At 46.9% G+C, this 21,967-nt stretch overlaps 1 protein-coding gene across 1 annotated transcript in view; it reads right to left on the bottom strand.

The window, feature by feature from the left end:
• The window catches only part of LOC311245368 (fatty acyl-CoA hydrolase precursor, medium chain-like), a gene marked incomplete at its 3' end in the record, with an annotated part of 39,811 nt that extends 18,677 nt beyond the window's left edge, over nt 1-21,134 (bottom strand). Inside the window, exons 1-3 of the mRNA XM_084335211.1 lie at nt 21,040-21,134; nt 19,815-19,953; nt 330-463 (exon numbers count right to left, since the gene is read on the bottom strand). Of these exons, the coding sequence (XP_084191337.1) occupies nt 330-463; nt 19,815-19,953; nt 21,040-21,119 (353 nt within the window). The 5' untranslated portion in view covers nt 21,120-21,134. The remainder of the gene's footprint in view (nt 1-329; nt 464-19,814; nt 19,954-21,039) is intronic.
• Nucleotides 21,135-21,967: the final 833 nt, after the last annotated feature.

The raw sequence follows: 21,967 nt of genomic DNA, 5'->3' as shown, positions 1-21,967 counted from the left end.
TTTCAAAAAAGGACAGCAACACAAACTAAATCTAAACTAATATGATGACCTTTCGCTGCTTGAAGTGTGCTTGTAGCCACGGACTTCCGTGAGTGAAAGATAGGGAAGAGCGGAAGTACGGTCACACCCCTCGCTTAAATACATGGGCGGATGTGGGCGTAGCCGGACAGGTGTAGGTGCATAGTGGCAGAAAGCTTTCAAAGATCACAGTAGGTGATGGGGAATGTTCCAATATAGAGCAGAGCGCAGAGCTATTGCGAAATATAACATAAAAAGCGAACTTTTGAAGAGAACGACACATCTGCAAAGAATATATATCCAAACTATACCTAAAAAATCCCAGGATTCCAAGGCGGTACTGGATGATAACCACGACAATGTTTTCGTAAGCAGCCAATGGGGAGCCATCAAACTGAGAGGCCGCGCCCATGGTCAAGCCCCCTCCATGGATCCAGACCATCACCTTAGCAACAAGAGAACAGACAGACCTTGTGTTGACCTCTCACCTTTCAGAACACACTACGCTAATTACAAGACATAGACATAGAAATACAAGACAGGGTTAAAAAAATATACATCCAAAATGTAGTGATGGGCGAGATCCTAGATTTTGGATATTTTATGGTAATTTTATGTTGGAATTCATATGGTACTACCAAGCAAGGTCAATGTGTGTCACCAATGTGACCAATATCAATACAGATACTTTTCATTAATACAAGTTGCTATAGTTTCATAGAGGAGATATATTTTTCATAATTTATTAAGTGAATATGAACATTAATATGTTATTGTCTAGGCTACTCCATGAAATATTCATGATATTCTCTGTCCTTTTCTCTCTAGTCTCTAGTCACTATAGTCTCACATAGCCATACCTCTCTCCACACTAAGGGCTAGATCCACAAAGAATGGATTGCATGTAAACAAGACGAAAGTCTTTCTCTGGTCTGCATCCCCTTAACAATTGTGTGTATTGAGCCGTACTGTATTGTACCCATTCTGCAATCTGAATAACATTTTCAATCAATCAATCAATCAATCAATCAATCAATCAATCAATCAATCAATCAATCAATCAATCAATCAATCAATCAATCAATCAGATAAAACGTACGGTTATATCTATAACCATAGTTATATGAGTGTAGTGACGCTCTGCGTCTACTGGAATACATCCCTGTGTCAGTACTAGCACTGAATAAATCTCCACATGCACCTTTACACACCTATCCGCCTGGCCACACCCCCATCCGCTCCTCTACATAAGCAGGGGTGTGGCCATACTAACAGCTCCTTCCCAAGTCTTTCACCACAAAGGCGAAGACCACGGGGTCCTCAGTGAGTCCGACGCAGAGTGTCACTACACTCATATAACTATGGTTATAGATATAACCGTACGTTATAGGTCGTGTAGCTCCGCTCTGTGTCTACTGGAATACAGGAGCTGAGCAGAGCGGAAGCTCGACAAATGTACCCGCTGAGGCCCCCCACAACCATCAGAACCGGGGAGGACCCGAGCCCCCGGACCCCCTAGTGGAGGACGGGAGGGAATCGGATCCGACTGTGCGAAGAGGAGTTTAGCAACTCAAACGCACAGGGTGAGCAGACAGTGGGACTTACCTTCCACAGAAGAACCCACGACTACACAAACGCGCAACCCACATGCCACTAGGGAACGAACGGGAAGAAATAAAACTCCCGTTACAACCCCTAATATCACGGGGTCAAGGGCAAAAACCCAACCCCGTGGCACAGTGGAGGTTTCTCTATGACAACACGTGAAACACAAATTCACTCATAATTCATAATTATTATTAATTTACATATATATATATTTTTTTTTTAAATTATTATTTCTTTTTTATTAGAAATGTTTTCCTCTGTAAAAAAATGCCAGTGCATTTTTTCTTCTTCAAAAATGGCCAAAATTGACAGCTCTGAGCAGGCCTGCACTTCAGTAATGACTGCAGTATATATTCGTGCAGATGGCTGCACAGGTTGACCCAGGATTAAATAAATAATAAATAATAGCCAATCAAAATAGGCTATTAACGTCATCTAAGCACAGTCTGTGCAGTTAAACTCTTGCCATTGAATGGGGGATTGAATGATTGACAGCCCTTGACATCCAATACACGGAGGTTGAATATGATTGGCAGCCTTGAAAATCCAATCAGAGGTTGCTGCATTGCAGAGTCAAAACGGGTCCAGCTGCAGGTCCGTAGGTTAGGTTTAGCTGGGGCCAATCTCAAGTTTCTCAAGTTTCTTTATTAGTTGTCATACAGAAGTACAGAATACTTTTATACAAAATGTAACAGAAAGAAACATTTTGTATAAAAGTATTCTGTACTTCTGTATGACAACTAATAAAGAAACTTGAGAAACTTGAGATTGGCCCGAGCTAAACCTAACCTACGGAGCTGCAGCTGGACTGTTTTGACTGTGTGCAGCATTGAAAGAGCAAGGATAGTTTAGTAAGCTGTACAGCTGTAACACAGTAGGGCAGGCTAAATTAAACTTTGCGCCAACATTAGGACCGAAGTATAAACCAACAACTGAGCAACATGAAGAAGTGGACTTATGCATCTGGATCAGAAAAAAAGTTGTGGATGAAAAAGTAAGTAGGCTGTGGTTAGAAGTGGTGGAGAGAATAAAAGCTAGCCTATAATGGTAGTATCTGGTTAGGAGTGAGGGATAATGGAGGTACTATCCAAGAGGGGGTCCGGGAGGGGGGGGTTTGAGCTGGAGCATATGTGTGTAGGGTTTTAGAAAATAGGTATTAGGGGTATATTATATACTAACATTTATATAATTGTAACTTCGCTGGATATACACTGTATACGGTTAAAATGTTATTATTGACTATTTTTGTTTTATCCTGTTTCTGTACTTGCATATATTTTAACCACCTTTACTGAAAGTTTCATTATACATTGTGTGTTGAGTACTGACTTTTAATAAGTTTTGTTTTGCAATAATAAAAAAAAAAGAAAAAAAAAAAGAAAAAGTAAGTAGGCTACAGTGTTTGTAAAAGCTTGTATGCTAACAGTAGCTAGCCAGCTTAGCCTACATCACAATGATGATCACCAAGCTAACTTACTGTACACACTGTAGGGCTGGGCAATTAATCGAAACAGAATCGCGATATCGATTCATAGACCTATGCAATCTCATTTCTAAGTTATGATGATTTTTCTTTTATTAAATTTTTCTTCTTCTTTTTTTTTACTTTTTAAATGATTTTATCTGGGTTGAACATGATTTGTGGAACTCCTTCTGGTGTTGTGGTCGTGGTATTCACTGACCTTTGGGAAGTATTTCGACATGCACATGGGTATCTTAGTGGTGTAGTGTATCTTGTAGACCAGGCCCATTGCAAGTTGCTGTACTCTGTCGTCTACTCTAAGCCATCCTAGGTTGTCAAAGTGGGCAGGGGTGAGGTGGGTTTTAGGAGTAAGGTCAAGCAGTAGTCTGACCAGTTTGTTTTGTGATGTTTGTAATCTTGTTTTTAGTGCCTTTGAGGTGCTTTGGTACCATGAGGTGCAAGCATAGTCGTAGTACCCTTGAATGAGTGCTCCTGTTAGAGTCTTCAGTAAGAAGCATTTTGTATAAAAGTATTCTGTACTTCTATATGACAACTATTAAAGAAACTTGAAACTTCAAACTTCAAGGTATTCTTGATTACCAGAGAGGAGATCCGGTACAGGAATCTAGTTCGTTGGTTGACTTAGTTTTATTACATTGGATCCCATTTTGTCACAGGAAAGATTTGCCTCTATAGGATGGAACCCAGGTAGGTAATTTCATCTTTCCTCTTAAGATAAGATAAAATATTCCTTTATTGATCCCCTGGGGGAAATTCAGGCATCATAGCAGCATGGGGGAAGGGGGGGGGGTACAGGTAGTGAAAACAACACAAGCAGTGTAAACAAATAGGTCAATATAATTTACTATCTAACTAACTGAAATATATTTTCACAGTGTCACATAAGGTGCTGTATGCATAAGGTAGTGTTATAATTTACTATCTAACTAACTGAAATATACATTATTCATTATTCACAGTATCACAGTATCCACATAAGGTGCATTATGCATAAGGTAGTGTTATTGTCCTACTTGGGTTCCTATTAGTTCTAGGTCGATGTCTGGCAGCAGTCCCTGCCCACTGTTGTGGAGCCTGATGGCCACTGGTATGAAGGACTGTCCGAGGCGGTTAGTTGAGTGTCGGGGGGGTATGAGTCTGTGGCTTCCTTGTCACCTTCACCTAATATGTTTTGATCTGGTCAGGTGCACTGTCACCTAATATGTTTTGATCTGATCAGGTGCGTTGTCACCTAATATGTTTTGATCTGGTCAAGTGCGCTGTCACCTAATATGATTTCATCTGGTCAGGTGCGCTGTCACCTAATATGATTTCATCTGGTCAGGTGCGCTGTCACCTAATATGTTTTCATCTGGTCAGGTCCGCTGTCACCTAATGTTAATATGTTTTCATCTGTGACTGTGTCCACTGACCACTGACACACAGTGGGGGATGTTTTAAAAATATAATTTAATATATAATATAATATAATAATTTGTGCTTCACCTAAAAATTTGGTCAGCAGCCTCCACTGTCGTGGCAAGGCCGTAGCAGCGGAGCGTGAAGGAGGACCCAGACCCAGGAAGGGACTGGACCCCCCCAGAAAAGGGGGCCTGGAGAGGCCAACAAAGCCGCAGCATCGAGACCCCACCAGGCGGTCACTAGTGACACCACCCCCCACATCGCCAGCGTATTCGGACAGGGCCCATCCAAGAGCAGGCCCTTCCCCCCCAACAGCACGCCGCCCTGAAGCACTCAAAAGGCTACACCCACAGCGGGACCAGGCAGCGCACCGGGGAGACAACCCTCAAAGAGGTTGATCCCTCAATCCAGGCAACAGGCCACTCGACCTGAGCCAGGAGCACTGCGGATTAGACAGCACCCCGGCGGAAGGGGCGTACGCTGGTATGCCGTGCACCATGTCGCAGCCTCCACAAACCCCCCCCCCCGACCCTCTAGAGGGGCAGAGGCAGAGAAGGCTGACATGATTGGCAGACGTCATGAAAGGTGCGGGGGCACACTCACAGGCAGACAGGGCCAAGCCCGGTCTACCCAGAGAGTTGACTCCGCTACCAACACACCAGGGAACCAACCACCACCTTGGTTCTAACATGAGGCGGTTGTTCCTATAACCCCCCAAGAAAAAACTCCAAAACACAACTGCGGGTATACACTGGCTATACAGCAGTACAAGTGTTTCAGTTTTCAAGAAGGGGTTAACCCAGGCCAACAGGTTGACGAAAACAAATTCGGACCCGGGCCCGGCGGACCGGGATGTACACAGGGATGCCAGAGGAGTTCTACAAGAACCACCTCGACAGCCCCCTCCCAGCCCCACCAAGCAGGAGAAGAGAGGGGCGAAAAAGAATGGAGAAGGACCAGGCTCCTTCAGCACAGCGCAAGGTACAACACAACATGGACCAAGCAACAGTGAGGGATAACACGTAGTAACATAACCACGAACACCTCCATAACGTCAAACCCTGCAACGCCCGGGCAGACCCGGCATTTTCCCCCCGAAAAAGCACAAGTCCCTCAGGGTACCAGAACAGCAGATCTGCGCCCCGGCGGACAACGGGTTAACTGACCTGGTCCGGCGCGACCACAACCAGTCCCGTGCCCTAATCACGCCGCCATCCCCAGTCCCAGGAGGGGGGTAGGTACGCGTGTCGATCCAAAACATTATAGAGGGCGCCACCCAGACGGTCAGAACAAGGGCGTAAGACCCCTCTACCAATGCTTCGATCTATTCTGTTAACATCCCCCAGAGATGAATGAGAATTCGTCGAGACAAGCCTAGTACACTGGCGCTGGGAAGAGACAAACTCCATCCCAGTTGCCCCATAAAAACGCTGTTTCAATGATGAGCAACCAAGGCGTGCAAGCCCATGTATGGTTCCTATCAGAAGCACCCAGGGCCAGCACTACATACACGTCGAGACCCAAAACATATCAATGGAAATTCTAACAAGAACCCAGATACCGTTCCTCCAAGCCGCCTGGGAGAACGACAAGAAGCTGTTTTTTTTACAGAAAAAAATACGGACATGGGTCCCATATGACGCGGCTGAGGGAAAACAACACCCCGTCAACCTGCTCCATAAAAGAGGGGATGGGGAACCCCCAGAGAGACTTCCCACGTGAGCAATAAATTGAAAAGTTTATGTAACATTGAGCCACGTGACCAAAGGCTCAAGATACATATATACAGAGCACAGCAGAACTCTTGAGTTCCTATGCACCGCAACACAAACTTGACAACAACAGAGGTCCACACATGGAGCCTGTAAAGAACTCACGGAAGTCGGCAACCAATAGAAACGCGCCCAGTGACATACTCTATGGCGGGGGGAATCCCATGACTCAACCAACCATTACAGGCGAGGAGTCAGGGAACTTCCTACACCCCCCCCTCTCCCGTGCCGTGCTGACCAATCAGTGCGGCAGGGAAGCTGAACGATAGAAGGCCCAACCCCCTGACCAATCAGAAAAGAGGGAAGGAGGGGTTTATCAGTTCACCCCCACATGACCCCAGACCCCGGATACGAGAGTAAACAAGCCATTTAGCGATGATACCTATGTAGCCAGCATGCTAATGGGGCAGCGTATATCGTATCAGGATAAGCTAACCTAACGCATGCTAGTCACAGACGACAACTCGTCTCCGAACAGGGTTTGTTTATAAACAAGGCCGAAGGCTTATGTGTGAACACGACACCCGTGTTTCATGTTTCAAGAAAAAAACACAGAAGATTGAGAGAGGGTCTATAAGACCTTGGTACAAGCTACACACACAAGCACTTCTGTAGGCCAACACTCCAAAGCTGTGGACTCAATGCCATTGTTTACCAATGTAACAGAACACACACAACCCCCTCAGACAACGGTAAACATTTACCACTATAAGAAGAAACATATTTCTTCAGGATGAGGAAAGAAAAAGTCTTTAGACCGAGTGTTAGCTACAGGCCTTGCTAAGCACATATATATGTAGCGACCAGCTAATGACTAAAAGTCCTGCTCTCCTATCAACCCCACAACTAGGCGAGGGTTCTACACATCGTATCCCCAACATATACAGTGAATAAACACACAGTTTGTAACAAAAAATAGTCCCTCACCAGGAGGCGTCTATACTTTCCGCAACGGAGCTCGGTTTCCGGTTTCCTCTGATTGGCCGCGACCCCCACGTGACCCACACTAGCACGCCCCCCTTATCCACCGCTGCCGCTGCCACTACAGCTCGCCGCTGTGTTGACGCTCGCCTGTGTGTTGACGCGCGCGCGGCAGATGCTGCACTTAGCGCTGACTGAGAAAGTAAACATTACAGTTCTACTTTATAAAATGCTAATTGTAAATATGTTTAAGTCCACTCCACATTACAGTTGATGCGTGATGCTGCTGAGGCGGTCGTTTCTTGACTGGGGTTGCATAAGATTTACATTTAGTCAGCTAGCTGATAACTGCATAAGCAGCATATTAAGATGACTGCGTTTCTTGACTCAGAGTGGCGGGCGCGACAATAGCGTTTCTTGACTCAGGCGTCTATGCCAAATACAGCTGATAACTGCATAAGCAGCATATTAAGATGACGCAACAATATTATTAAACTGTAGGTGAGCTGTAGGGGCAGCGGCAGCGGTGGATAAGGGGGCGTGCTAGCGCGGGTCACGTGGGGGTCGCGGCCAATCAGAGGAACCCGGAAACCGAGCTCTGTTGCGGAAAGTATAGACTCCACCAGGAGGGACCCTTTATTAATGTAACAAAATCATATGTTTGGGGCGGGGAAGGGAACAGGGGTAAACAGGGGGAGAAAATCACTAGCGGCGCCTGCCGTGAACAGCCCGGTGTTTGCCCCCACGGGGAGCAGGCCCGGAGGGACGGTTCTGGGGTGCCTGGACACGATGATCCCTACCGTCACCTCCGGGCGTGGGTCGGCTGGCTGTGGCGGTCGAGGCACCCTCTCCGCTCCTGGCCTTCTTGGCCGAGGGCCCAGCAGCGACAGCGGTGGTGGCGACGGTCGCGGATCCCCGACGACGTGGCCTCCGTCGAACCTCACCGGCAGCGTCGGGTGGGGGAAAATGGGGCTGGAGCACAGCGCGCTCCTCCTCCATGTCCCTGCATGCAGCCGTCATCTGCTGCATGGCAGACCCGAACAGCCCAGCTTCGGAGAGGGGGGCCGTGAGCAGGGGAAGCCTCTTCCGCTCCGGCACCCGCGCCTGCTCCAGCCAAAGGTGGCGCTGGGTCAGAGTGGCCAGGGCGCGTACTTTCCCGGCGGCGATTGCCTGCAGCTGTACCAGGTGCAGGATGGCTCCAGCCGCCTGGGCGTGTAGGTACAGATGGTGATCGTCCAACACCGACCCGCCTGCCATCATCCCCGACATGAAGCGCGCCAGCTGCGCGATGTTGGATGTCGCAGCTAGGCTCTGTGTTGTGGCGATGAATGACTGGTCACACCACCTCAGGACAAAGAATAGATGCCATCGGGCTATCAAACCGAGGCACCCCTTCCTTCAATCCCTCGATCAAACCCACCACCCGCGTGACTGGCACGTAGGTGGGGGTAAGGCCGGTGATGGGGGAGATGACCTGTCCCTGACGTACGTAGGCCTCCATTGAGGGGAAGAATGGGCAGACAACGCCCGTCTCCCTCACAGGACGACGTTGCCAGAGATGACCTATCAAGTCATCAGGGACAGGTGCAGGCAATGGCTGCGGCAACGGCACGCCATTAGCGGCTGCGGCGGCCGCCATGAGCTCCGGGAACAAGGCACGAAATTCCCCATGTGCACCTTCCTCCATGCAGGTGTGGCGCCACCATCCGATGCGGTTGATAGCAGGGCATCCCGTCTCCGAGTCGGAGGTTCTAACCCAACACCGGAGGACGAGGGACCCCAAGGAGACATACCACCCCCTGCCACACCCTGAGGGGGAGAGTGATACGTCTCCACTGGGGCGTCAAACAAGAGCGCTTCCGCTCCCTCCATAAAATCCTCCGTATCCATCGGACAAGGAGACTGAGCAGAAGCACCCTCGTCTGGCTCCAGCAGCTCTCCAAAGCCAGGCCGTTCGCCCCTGCAGCTCACCATCTTACGACGGGAGCGAGCAGAGGCGAAGAGCTTGCGTCTCAGATCCTCTGCTACCAGAGGAGCCGTCGACCTATCGGCCGATCGCCCACTGGAGGGGGAACCAGAGCTGGAACTAGGCCATCTCACAGGAGACGGCCTTGGTTCAACAGCTCCTCGGAGAGGCAAACTCTCCACCGGACGCCGCTCAGGTGCGTCTGACTGCCACGACCGTGGAGTGAAAAAAAAAAAAAAAAAATGTATTGCTAATTAAAATTAAATAAATGTATTTATTATTTAAATGCCTATATATCATATTCGACGCAGACGGTAGGCTATATTATATAGCTCATTTTGTTATTAATCTTATTAAACTCACCTCCGGTTTTGGGGATATTAGCCTCCGGATTCTATATTGCCCCCTCCCTCTGGACAGTGTTTGATTGATTGATTGAAAAGTTTATTAACAGATTGCAGAATGGGTACAGTACAGTACAGCTCAATACATACAATTGTTAAGGGGATGCAGACCAGAGAAAGACTTTCGTCTTGTTTACATCAGGGTCCCCCATTTTCAATTCATCATAACATATATGACATACATGACATACAGATAGACAGTACTGCTACATCTATACATTTATGACATATCAGATTTGCAAATACAGTACTGTTTGTGATACAAAAGTGTCCAGAAAAGGAGTGTATATACATTTGGCATAGAAACTGTACATTGGTGGAGGTTGGTTGGGTGGGGTGGGGTTGGGTGGGTTGGGTGAGGGCTGTACATTGGAGGTGGGGGGGGGGGGGGGGGGTTGGGAAGGGGACACACACACATTTTACACTGTACATTGGAATATTGACAAAGCCTTACTTGGTCATTTACTGTACAACTAGGTTAGGACATTTGTAGGGGCCAGTTTCGAATTGCAGTCTCACGTAGGTGTTTTTTGAGAGTGTTTTTGAAGGTGGGTAGTGATTCACATTCCTTTACAGCTTTAGGTAGGGCGTTCCACATTGATGTGGCATAATTGCGAAACGTGTTTAGTCCCTTGTTTGAGCCGAATCTGGGTTTTACATGATTTGTGGAGCTCCCTCTGGTGTTGTGATCGTGGTATTCACTGACCTTTGGGAAGTATTTTGACATGTACATGGGTACCTTGGTCGCGTAGTGTATCTTGTAGACCAGGCCCATTGCAAGTTGCTGTACTCTGTCGTCTACTCTAAGCCATCCTAGGTTGTCAAAGTGGGCAGGGGTGAGGTGGGTTCTAGGAGTCAGGTCAAGTAGTAGTCTGACTAGCTTGTGTCCCGGCGATACTCCCCGTGTATTCTGTTATTATAACAAACCGACCCTCTGATTCAGTTCTCAATAATAGTCGGGCCAGACTTGCTGAAGAGACGCTCCTCTGAACAACTATGTGACGTCCCCCTCTCCTCCATGGGTGATGGTGAAGCGGTGGGGATGGGGATCATCTGAAACGGTGTTCTGCGAAATGCGCATGACCCACAATCGTTCACACTACAATAATATCCTGCCACCTTGCTGACGAACGTCTTGTTGAGTCTTGTTGTTGATATATCTTAAACAATATCTTAAACATATGTTTTTCATTGCACCTTTTGAACTGTATATGCATGTAAATATTTGCATGTAATTGGCTTTGCAGCCGAATGTATTTGTAGATGATAAAATGTCGGTACACCTGTTGGAATTCGGAGTGAACTATAGGGTGACGTCACCCAGCTGTCCAAACATATAGGCGATTCGCGCTACGGCAGCAGTTCTCAGCAGAGTAGTAGAATTTCGCAGAACACCGGCTCGGACAGGTGACAGGCAGCGCGACTCGAGTGAGCTGCTCAGCAGCCTCGGCTGGAGATGCATCCTGCTGCAGGACCACAGCATCGACACTCTCAGGACCGTGACACTTTGCGGACCCACACTCTCCAGTCCAGACCCTCGCTCCCATTGGCTGATTTGGGTCACGTGACCCAAATCAGCCAATGGGAGCGAGGGTCTGGAGAGTGTGGGTCCGCAAAGTGTCGCGGTCCTGAATCTGTCAGTGCTGTGGTCCTGCAGATGGATACTATTGCTCGGCTGCGAATGCATTGGTTTGTGACGTCGCCCGATTTTTTTTATTTTAAATATAAGAGGGTATTGGAACGAGGCATTAAATTAACAACATTTAAAACATTTTTTAAATAATAATCTTTGAAAGATACAAAATAAAAAATAAAAAAATATATATATTTTTTTTTTATCTTTGAATTGCAGGACATTGTTTTGTTGTTGCGGGACGCGGGACAAACGGCCCAATATCAGGACTGTCCCGCGAGTCGCGGGACAGGTGGTCACCCTAGTCTCGAGCTGAAAAAATTTGGGAACCCCGGCTACTCGACCACTCGTGCTCTTCGAAATGTGCGCTAGATTCCTAGACTAAAAAAGAAATCCACGGGCCACAGAGCCTTTGCCTACCGTGCTCCCTACCCATATCATTTATATAGTGCTTTTCTAGACACTCAAAGCACTTTACATTGTAGGGTGGAAATTGCCTCCTTCAGCACGACTGTGTAGCACCGAACCTTGGGCTATGCAGGCTCAATGGCTGCCATACACTGGCACCAGGCACACATCACACTACACAATGACTACCATACACTGGCACCAGGCACACATCACACTACACAATGACTACCATACACTGGCACCAGGCACACTTCACACTACACAATGACTACCATACACTGGCACACATCACACTACACAATGACTACCATACACTGGCACCAGGCACACATCACACTACACAATGACTACCATACACTGGCACCAGGCACACATCACACTACACAATGGCTACCATACACTGACACCACACATCACACTACACAATGACTACCATACACTGGCACCAGGCACACATCACACTACACAATGGTTGAAAGGCTCAGGAGACAGGGATTGATATCAGCCAATTAAGGGGAAGGGATGATTATGTGGCCTTGATGTCAGAGATCTGATTGGGAATTTGGCCAGGAATGTCGGGGATTGATTGATTGATTGATTGAACATTTTATTAACAGATTGCAGAATGGGTACAATACAGTACAGCTCAATACACACAATTGTTAAGGGGATGCAGACCAGAGAAAGACTTTCGTCTTGTTTACATCAGGGTCCCCCATTTTCAATTAATCATAACATATATACATGACATACAGATAGACAGTACTGCTTCATCTATACATTTATGACATACCAGATTTACAAATACAGTACTGTTTGTGATACAAAAAGTTAAAACAAAAAGAGAGTTGTTGACAGAAACTGGCTATGGGGCGACAATAATGTGGTCAAGAGGCATGGTTTCTATCTTTAGCCTTTGGCGTGGTTTATTTCATTCACATGGTAGGACAGCAGCACATGAGTCCTCCTCTCCGTGAGAGGTAGGTGGGGAAAAAGAGACAGAGGGGGAGGAGACATCTCTTTAAATACTCGCCACCTGGTGGTATCATGAGTGGCTCCGCCTAGAGCGCCCTCTAGTGGAAACAGTTATATATGCAGTTAGACAGTTACAAGCAATCCTACATAGAACCTCTAACTTTAACACTCCCACTTAGGGTGGCGGCTAGGTGGTGTAGTGGGCAAGGCACTCGCCACCAGTGTGGAGACGCTAGGATTCGCGTGTTCGAATCCAGCTCTCCACATTGTTTTCAGTTTAGCTGGTCGTCCGCAGTAATACACATTGGCCGTATTACGGGGAGGGAAAACTGAAGGGTGGGGATCGAACGTTGTGAACAAGCGACTCCTACAAGTCGGTTGGTGCGCCTGCGCAGTAGAATCAGGAAGTGTCGGGGGCAGCGTGAGCCTCCCACGCGTTACTCCTCGACACTGAGAGATCGAGCTGCGCAGGTGAAAAGATGCGACTGCTGTTACCTCAAGTACCGGAGGGGACTTGTGCTATGTATGACTTAGTCCACATTGCAGCCGGCTTGTGGGAGGCAAGAAACAGCGTTCGTGACAGGGGAGGGTTGAATTGGATGATACGAAATTGGGATGGGAGAAAATATAGAAAATGGGAGAAAAAGTGGATAAAAAAAAAACACTCCCACTTAGGGTTGTTTTAGCACACTGGATAACTTCTCCAAAAACATTTTACAAAGAAAATAATACAATCCAAAACATCAAAAAGAATATGGCAGTCAATATCTACACACCAAACATGACCTCTGCAAATCTCTTCAATTTCAATTCGGAAGCAGGTTTCGTCATAGCGTCTGCTACCATGTCGTCCGTTGGACAATAAATCAGTGTCATTCTTTCTTCTCTGATGACAGATCTGATGAAATGATATTTTATATCGACATGTTTACATCTCTGCCGGCACACAGGGTTTCTAGCAATCGCAATGGTTCCCTGGTTGTCCTCGTAAACAACAGTCTTCTTATATACATAGGTATCCATCCCTTCGAGCAGTTGTTCTAGATAAATACACTCCTGTATTGTCATAGCTAGAGCCATATATTCGGCTTCACAAGTTGATAGTGCCACTGTGGGCTCCTTCTTTGTTTTCCATGAAACCAGTGAACTGTCTGTGTTCAAACTCACACAATATCCTGTGGCACTTCTTCTATCTGTGGTGTCAGCTGCCCAGTCTGCATCACTGTAGGCTTTAAGTCCTAAACCCTCGCTGCTCTTTCTGAAACACAGCTGTTTATCTGCTGTACCTTTGAGATAACGAAAGACATGTTTTGCTGTAATCCAATGCTCCTCTGTGGGGTCAGCAAAATGCTGTGACAGTTTACTCACTACAAAACATAGGTCAGGGCGGGTACATGTTGTTAAATAAATGAGGCTACCCACAGCTTCTCTGTACATTTTTACATCTGTCAGTTTCTGAGCATCCTCCTGGTAGTCTAATATTTGATCACATGGTGTTTCCCTTGATCTACATTCTTGCAAGTCAAAACGTTTCAGGATCTTTTCCACATATCTCTTCTGGGATATTTGTACACAATTGGCAGACTGTTCAAAGTCCATGCCTAGAAAATGCTTTAACTTTCCAAGGTCTTTCATTTTGAATCTGGTGGAGAGCATACCTTTCACCTGTGCTAGGTTTCTAGTGTTGTCTGCTGCGATGATCAAATCATCCACCCAAATGACGATGATCACTTTTCCTGACTCTTTTGACTCCCTTGAGTAAACACAGGGGTCTACTGGGTTCTGTAGGAAGTGATCTTCAATGAGACATGTATGAAGCATCTCGTTCCAATTTCGCCCAGACTGTTTCAGGCCGTAAATGGATTTTTCCAGCTTACACACTACTGTAGCTTCTCTCCTTTCTTTTCGTAACCTTCAGGTTGTTCCATATATATCTCCCTATCTATGGGTGCGTGCAGATAGGCTGTCTTCACATCCATCTGATGTAAAATCAAATTGTCCTCAGCTGCTTTCTGCATCACTACCCTTATACTGGTCAGATTGGCTGTGGGGGAGAATGTTTCACCGTAGTCTATCCCCTCCCTCTGACTGTAACCTTTAGCTACAAACCTCGCTTTGTACTTGTCGTGGCCTTCAATACCCTCCTTGATTGAGTACACCCATTTCCCTCCCACTGTCTGTCTGCCCTCTGGTAACTTGGTTAGAGTAAAGGTGTGGTTGTCCTCTAGGGACTTCATCTCCTCATCCATTGCTCTCTCCCATTTACTTGATTCAGGGGACACTATGGCCTCTTTAAAGGTCTGAGGTACCCCACTGACTACCCTGTAGCAGTAATCAATGGTGGTAAGTGAACTGTCCTCCTCGTCACTTCCTCTCCGGGCATAGTCTGTCAGGTACTTTGGGTTGTGTTCCCTTGAGGGATACCTCCCACTGCTTGGGGCACTTGACGTCACCCTCGGGTGCTCCTCGTCATCGCCCTCCGGGGGTGGCTGTCTGCACGACCGTGCTAAGTACACTGGGCTGGGGTGTCTCTGTTTCTTCACACCTTACTCTGGAGTCCAGCTCTGGCTCCTCTGTCTGTGTCTCGCTCTTACATGTTGTCTTTGTGACAAACTTGACCAGCCTGTGTTTCTGCACTCCCCCTTTACCGGGATAATAAACCAGGAAAGCGGGGCTTCCCTTGTCGTGCCCTACAAAGAGTCCTTTTTCACATCTGGACTCGAGCTTTCCTCTGTTCTGCAGGTATGCATAACACACTGATCCAAATTTGTGCATTCTAGCTAGATTACACTTCTTTCCTGTCAGTGCTGTATACGGGGTGGTGCCAGTGTGCTTATTAAAGCACCTGTTTCTGGTGTAAGAGGCTTCTTGCACCGCATAGTGCCATAGACTCTTAGGTAAGTTACTGTCTACTAGCTTACACCTAACTATTTCGAAAAGAGTGCGCCATTCCCTCTCTGTCACTCCGTTCTGGTGTGGGGAATATGGACATGACGTCTCGTGTCTTATCTTGTTCCTCCTCAACAGTGATTGGAACTCTCTGTTTGTGAACTCGGTTCCGTTGTCGGACCTCAAGCATCTTACGTTACCATAAGGGGCTATGTCTGCCAGGAATTTTTCCGTGGCTTGCAGTGTGTCACTCTTTGCTTTGAGAAAGTAAACAAACACTGCCCTTGTGCACACATCTGTAAAAGACTGTACATATCTAAAGCCTCCTATGGACTAGTTTCTTACTGGACCGGCAAGATCTGTGTTAACTAGCGCAAGTGGTACCTTTACTTTTTCTGTGGGATTTCTGTTTCTCGATTGAGCAAACTTCCCCTTTATGCACACTACACATTCTTTGTCAGGTATACGCTTTTCACCTTCAATGTGTATGCCTTCTGTCACTGCTTGCAGTTTCAGTAAATCCTCGTAATTACAATGACCCATAATCTCATGCCATGTCTGAATATCGTGACTGACAGTCACTTTACACATATCATTGTCATCATTACACTTGTCGTTGTCATTACACTCTGTTTGCAGGTAATACATTCTCTGGTACACCTCTATGTTAAATCGCGTACCGTTGGGCTCTACAAGAACATTTTTACCTTCAATGAAGAACACTCTGGCACCGTTCGCAGTAGCAGCTATTACAGAGAATAGTCCTTGTGGGAACGATGGTACGTAGAGAGCGTTCTTTAACGTCACTGTACGCCGGCGCCCCCCGCTGTCCGTGAGGCATACCTGTGTGTCTCCTCTCTCTTTCGCCAACCCGTAGGTGCGCTTCCCGTCTGCCAGCTCCATGCTGTGTCTCTCCGGGCGGAAAGTGTTGTCAAAGTTCTTGAACCGACTCCTGTCGTTGATGACGTGGGACGACGCACCTGTGTCCACGATCAGTCCCTTCCTTTGGGCCTGCTGCAGCCGCGTTGGCCTAGTGACGTACGCTGTCTGTGCCCTTGGGGTGAAGCCCTCTCGTCCCGCTACTCTCCGGGTGCCGCCTCGATTCGTCTCACACCGACCATTGCCGCCATCTTGTCCATGCGCATATCGCGAGCCCTGGTTGCGTTTCTTCATGCACGCTCTGTGTGCCTCGTGGATCTGCAGAAGCCACACCAGACAGTCCTTGTGCAGTTACCTCTCCGATGGCCTTTGTCTCCGCATCGCCAACACGCCAGCTCCGTCGTGGTCCTGGTCCTCCATTCAGCACCCTCTCTCCCGCCTCTGCGGCGGCTGGGTGGGTATCTTCTGAGGCCTCGAAGTTTCTTAACTTGGCCTTGAACTGTCCCAGCGTCATGTCCGCTGAACCATGTGTTACCAGGAGTGTGAGCGGTTTGTACAGCTCCGGTAGTCCTCTCATCACCATCGCCATCATTAGCCCATCGCTTGGTGCTTCTCCTGCACTCCTCAATGGCGTCGTGATCTGCTCCGCTCTGTTGACGTATTCGGTCACAGTCTTGGTGTGCCCCTTCTTCAGGGCTGTTAGTGCTATGTAGAGGGCCACGACTCGGGGTCTTCCTCGCCCAATGTAATGCTCTCTCAACACCCCCAGGGTTTCTCGGCCTTTGTCTTTAGTGTCGCGGAATATCAGCCCCAAGCTTGTGTCGTCGAGCAGTGGCGCTAACTCACAGAACACGTCTGCGTTACGCTGGTCGTCCAGGGCTTGCTCTTCCGCCGTCAGTGGTCCCGTGGAGGCTGTCAAGATTGTCGCCTTCAGTCCTGCACCGTGCATGCGGCATAACATGCGCTCTTCCCAGAGCTTGTAGTCCTCTGCCTTTCCATTAAATGAGGGCCATTTGCTCCTTCCCATGGTCGCCACGAGTTCTAAGACGGGGTTCTCCCCCTCGCCTCCGTTGGGCTCAGCAGGCTCCGTCTCCCCCGGTGCCACCTCCCCGGGGCTCTACGCCCTGCTCTCCGGGCGGGTCCGCTTGCGCTCCAGCAGCCCGTTGGTGGGGTCGGTGCCCCGCTTCCTCTTGACGCGCAGGATCATCGTGTTGGATTCCATGTTGCTCTTTGATGGTGGCCGTAGCTTTAGCTCCTGTTGGCCTAGCGTCTAGCCACGCGGTACTCCCGGTGCTAACCTAGCCTATACTTTAGCTAAACTTGCTACCCTTATTATTTCGCCCTGGCGTGATCTGGGCCCATAACCTGTTGACAGAATCTGGCTATGGGGCGACAATAATGTGGTCAAGAGGTATGGTTTCTATATTTAGCCTTTGGCGTGGTTTATTTCATTCACATGGTAGGACAGCAGCACATGAGTCCTCCTCTCCGTTAGAGGTAGGTGGGGAAGAAGAGACATAGGGGGAGGAGACATCTCTTTAAATACTTGCCACCTGGTGGTATCATGAGTGGCTCCGCCTAGAGCGCCCTCTAGTGGAAACAGTTATATATGCAGTTAGACAGTTACAAGCAATCCTACATAGAACCTCTAACTTTAACAAGAGTATATACATTTGACGAAGAAACTGTACATTGGAGTAGGTGGGGGGGGGGGGGGGGGGACTGTACATTGGAGGTGGTTGGGTGGGTGGGGTGGGGGTAACTGTACATTGGATTATCGACGAAACCTTACTTGGTTCCAAGAAGAGGGTCTCGTGTATTACTGGGTTAGGACATTTACTGTACATTGGAGGGGGTTGGGTTAGGACATTTACAGGGGCCAGTTTCGAATTGCAGTCTCCCGTAGGTGCTCCTTGAGAGTGGTTTTAAAAGTGGGTAGTGATTCACATTCCTTTACAGCTGTGGGTAGGGCGTTCCACATTGATGTGGCATAATTGCGAAACGTGTTTAGTCCCTTGTTTGAGCCGAATCTGGGTTTAACATGATTTGTGGAGCTCCCTTTGGTGTTGTGGTCGTGGTATTCACTGACCTTTGGGAAGTATTTTGACATGTACATGGGTACCTTAGTCGTGTAGTGTATCTTGTAGACCAGGTCCATTGCAAGTTGCTGTACTCTGTCGTCTACTCTAAGCCATCCTAGGTTGTCAAAGTGGGCACGAGTGAGGTGGGTTCTAGGTGTAAGGTCAAGCAGTAGTCTGACCAGTTTGTTTTGTGATGTTTGTAATTTTGTTTTTAGAGCCTTTGAGGTGCTTTGGTACCATGAGGTGCAAGCATAGTCATAGTACCCTTGAATGAGTGCTCCTGCCAGAGTCTTCAGGGTATTCTTGTTTACCAGAGAGGAGATCCGGTACAAGAATCTAGTTCGTTGGTTGACTTTTTTTTATTACATTGGATGCCATTTTGTCACAAGAAAGATTTGCCTCTAGGATGGAACCTAGGTATGTAATTTCATCTTTCCTTGTGACAATATTGTCACCCACTGTAACTGACAAGCCGTCGGCTTTGCTGAGTTTGTTATTTGAACCAAAGAGAATGGACTCTGTTTTACCCAGGTGTAATGATAGTTTGTTGTCAGCGAGCCAGGTGCAGATTTTGCCTAGTTCCGAGCTGAGGGTTTTTTCAACCTGTAACTTGTTCTTGTCAGAGACCAGCAGGGCTGAGTCGTCCGCGAACAGGAACAAGTTGCAGTCACTCACAAGCTGACGACATGTCATTTGCATAAATTAGGAACAGTAGCGGTCCTAGTATGCTTCCTTGTGGAACACCACAGCTCACTGGGAGGGGGGGGATAGTGTACCGTTTACCTCCACCATCTGTTCTCTCCCCTCCAGGTAGGATTGCATCCAGCTCACTGATAGACTATCAAAACCAATTGCTTTTAGCTTGTCAATCAGAATGGAGTGATTGACAGTGTCGAAGGCCTTTTGTAGGTCCAGCATGACCATGCCGCAGTATTTGCGGCATTTGCGGCATCTTGTTTGATGTGGTCATTTAAATAGAGAATGCATGTGTCAGTGGAGTGGGATGTTCTGAAGCCAGATTGGAATTAGAAGATTAGGGGAATCCCCTACTCTTGTGATAGGTGCCCTAGGTTCTTTAACGACCAAATTCAGTTGGGACCTCATCTCAAGTACGGCACTCGTGACTTTACGGTGTCCCTACCACCATGACAGGGGCATTGTCACTGCCATGTCCAGAGGACAGATTGCTCCCTGCTGGACAACAACACCACTTTCCCACCACGGCCTTGACCGGGGCTCAAACCGGTAATCTTCCGATCATGAGACCGGAGCTCTACCCATGTAGCCACGCTGTCGGACATTGTACACTGTATTTTTCCTTTATATATTTTTTTATTTAATTTTATTGTCATTCTGAAGTAACAATAACTTACAGGCAGTCTGTCTCCTGGCACTGCCTCTGCTGGAGTGTACACATTCAGATACAGACAGTCCTCTGAGACGGCTGGTGGGGTGTACTCCATAGCCATGATCTGAGACACCTGCACCGCTATCGCTGGGTCCTGGATACACCTGGGTGATAGAACATGAAGGAGCGAGGTGGAGAGAGAGAGAGAGAGAGAGAGGGAGAGAGAGGGAGAGAGAGGGAGAGAGAGAGGGAGAGAGAGAGGGAGAGACCAAGACCACGGGGGAACATAATAGATTGCATGAAAAACTTTTTTAGTTTTCAGTCACTTGGAGATTTACATGTGTGATATTAAATGTCCAGGTAGGGAAATGAGGAAATATTCTGCAGCGGCATTGGAAAACACCAGAGAAGGAGCTTGCTTGAAAACGGATCAAAACTAACTTTTCATAATCGCGTGAACTCAATGGTGGCCAGTATTGGAAAGTAATTGCTTGACGCACTAACAAAACAAACAGTTCAAACAATGTAAGCCTTCTTGCTGACATTTGTATACAGGCCAAATACAGGAACAGTGTCTGTGTTTCCCCCAAAAGTAGGTACGTCCGCAAAAAAAGGCAAAGTACCCGGATGTGCCGGTCTGATGTATTGTGTGTATGAAAAACAAAATCAGCAATACTATAGCTTGTATTATTAGCTTTTACTACTGATTACTTGCCAGATTCATTCAGAAGCATGGTTGAAAGGAACGGCTTTCTGATCATAAGATTAATGATACAAACTTATTTAATACACTACTTGAAATAACATAAATCATGATTGTAGATGCTGATAATTACATTATTCAAACACCAGTCTGTAAATTGGAATACATTGTCAGTTTTACCCAAATAATTATATAAATGTAAAAACAAGACAAACGTCTTTCTCTGGTCTGCATCCCCTTAACAATTGTGTGTATTGAGCCGTACTGTATTGTACCCATTCTGTTAAATAAAGTTTTCATTCATTCATTCATTCATTCATTCATTCATTCATTCATTCATTCATTCATTCATTCATTCATTCATTCATTCATTCATTCATTCAGGCAAGGTAATCCCAAAGTAATCAAATGTAATCAGGTTTATGTTATTGTGTTGGAGTAATCCAATAGATTATGTTACTAATTACAATATTAAGCAGATAATCAATGATCTGTAAAGGAATCCATTTTAAAAGTAACTTTCCCTCCCGACCCTGACCCTACTCACATGGGAGGCTGCTGTGTGGCGTCTCTCTCCCCCTGCCAGGGCTCTGCAGGCTGGGGAGCTGCAAGCCGGAGGGGCCCCATGGGGGGCTGGGCGAAGGGAATGGCCAGGTACTGTCTCACCCTCCTCTCTGTGCCTTTCACAGACACCTGTTGCCCCTGGACCCGGCCATTCGTCAGGGAGACCACAAGGTCCGCCGCTCCAGCTGGAAACACAAGAGGTGACACACACACAGACACACACTGCCACTTTACAAACTCACTGCCACTTTACTGCCATTATTTTAGTTTATATTATTAGTTTACTTCCATATCTATCATCTCACTGCCACTTTACTGCCATTATTTATTATTTATACTTACTATGTACCACTGCTGCTAAAAGATTTGCACTCTTTTACTTCCTATATTTATTTCACTTATACATAAAAAAAAATTAGCTACTGTTTATATTGTATATAGTCCTGTATATTGTGTGTACATACATCGTGTCCCATATGTTACTTTATGTTTATAGTGTCCTATATGTTACTTTATGTTTATATTAGATATTTTTTTATATACATTACGAGAAGTGACAATAAAGCTGACTTTGACTTTGACTAATGTCCCAGAACAAGATGGGTTGTGTTCTCCTCATGATGACTCTGCTGGACCAGGGTTTCCGTTAGAAAAAATTGTTGCCGGTCTCCGTGACCTGCAAGATTTTAATCTACCGGACAAATGAGATTAATTCCGGTCATAGTTTATTGAGCTTTAAAACAATTGATAGGCAGGCTATATAAAGAATGTCATCCTCAAGGCATGTAGATTTATAATAGTATTACTTAAAACTAGGCTACTTTTGCGTATACAGTCATTAATATATTCCAAATAAAATAAGTCCCTCGATACTCCGTGCTGCTGCTGACTTGAAATAAAATAGACCGCGT

The sequence above is a fragment of the Notolepis coatsorum genome (assembly GCF_963971535.1).
Source record: "Notolepis coatsorum genome assembly, chromosome: 18".
Taxonomy (NCBI): domain Eukaryota; kingdom Metazoa; phylum Chordata; class Actinopteri; order Aulopiformes; family Paralepididae; genus Notolepis; species Notolepis coatsorum.
Note: the sequence above shows the minus strand (reverse complement) of the source record. Positions and strands in the feature narration are given on the sequence as shown.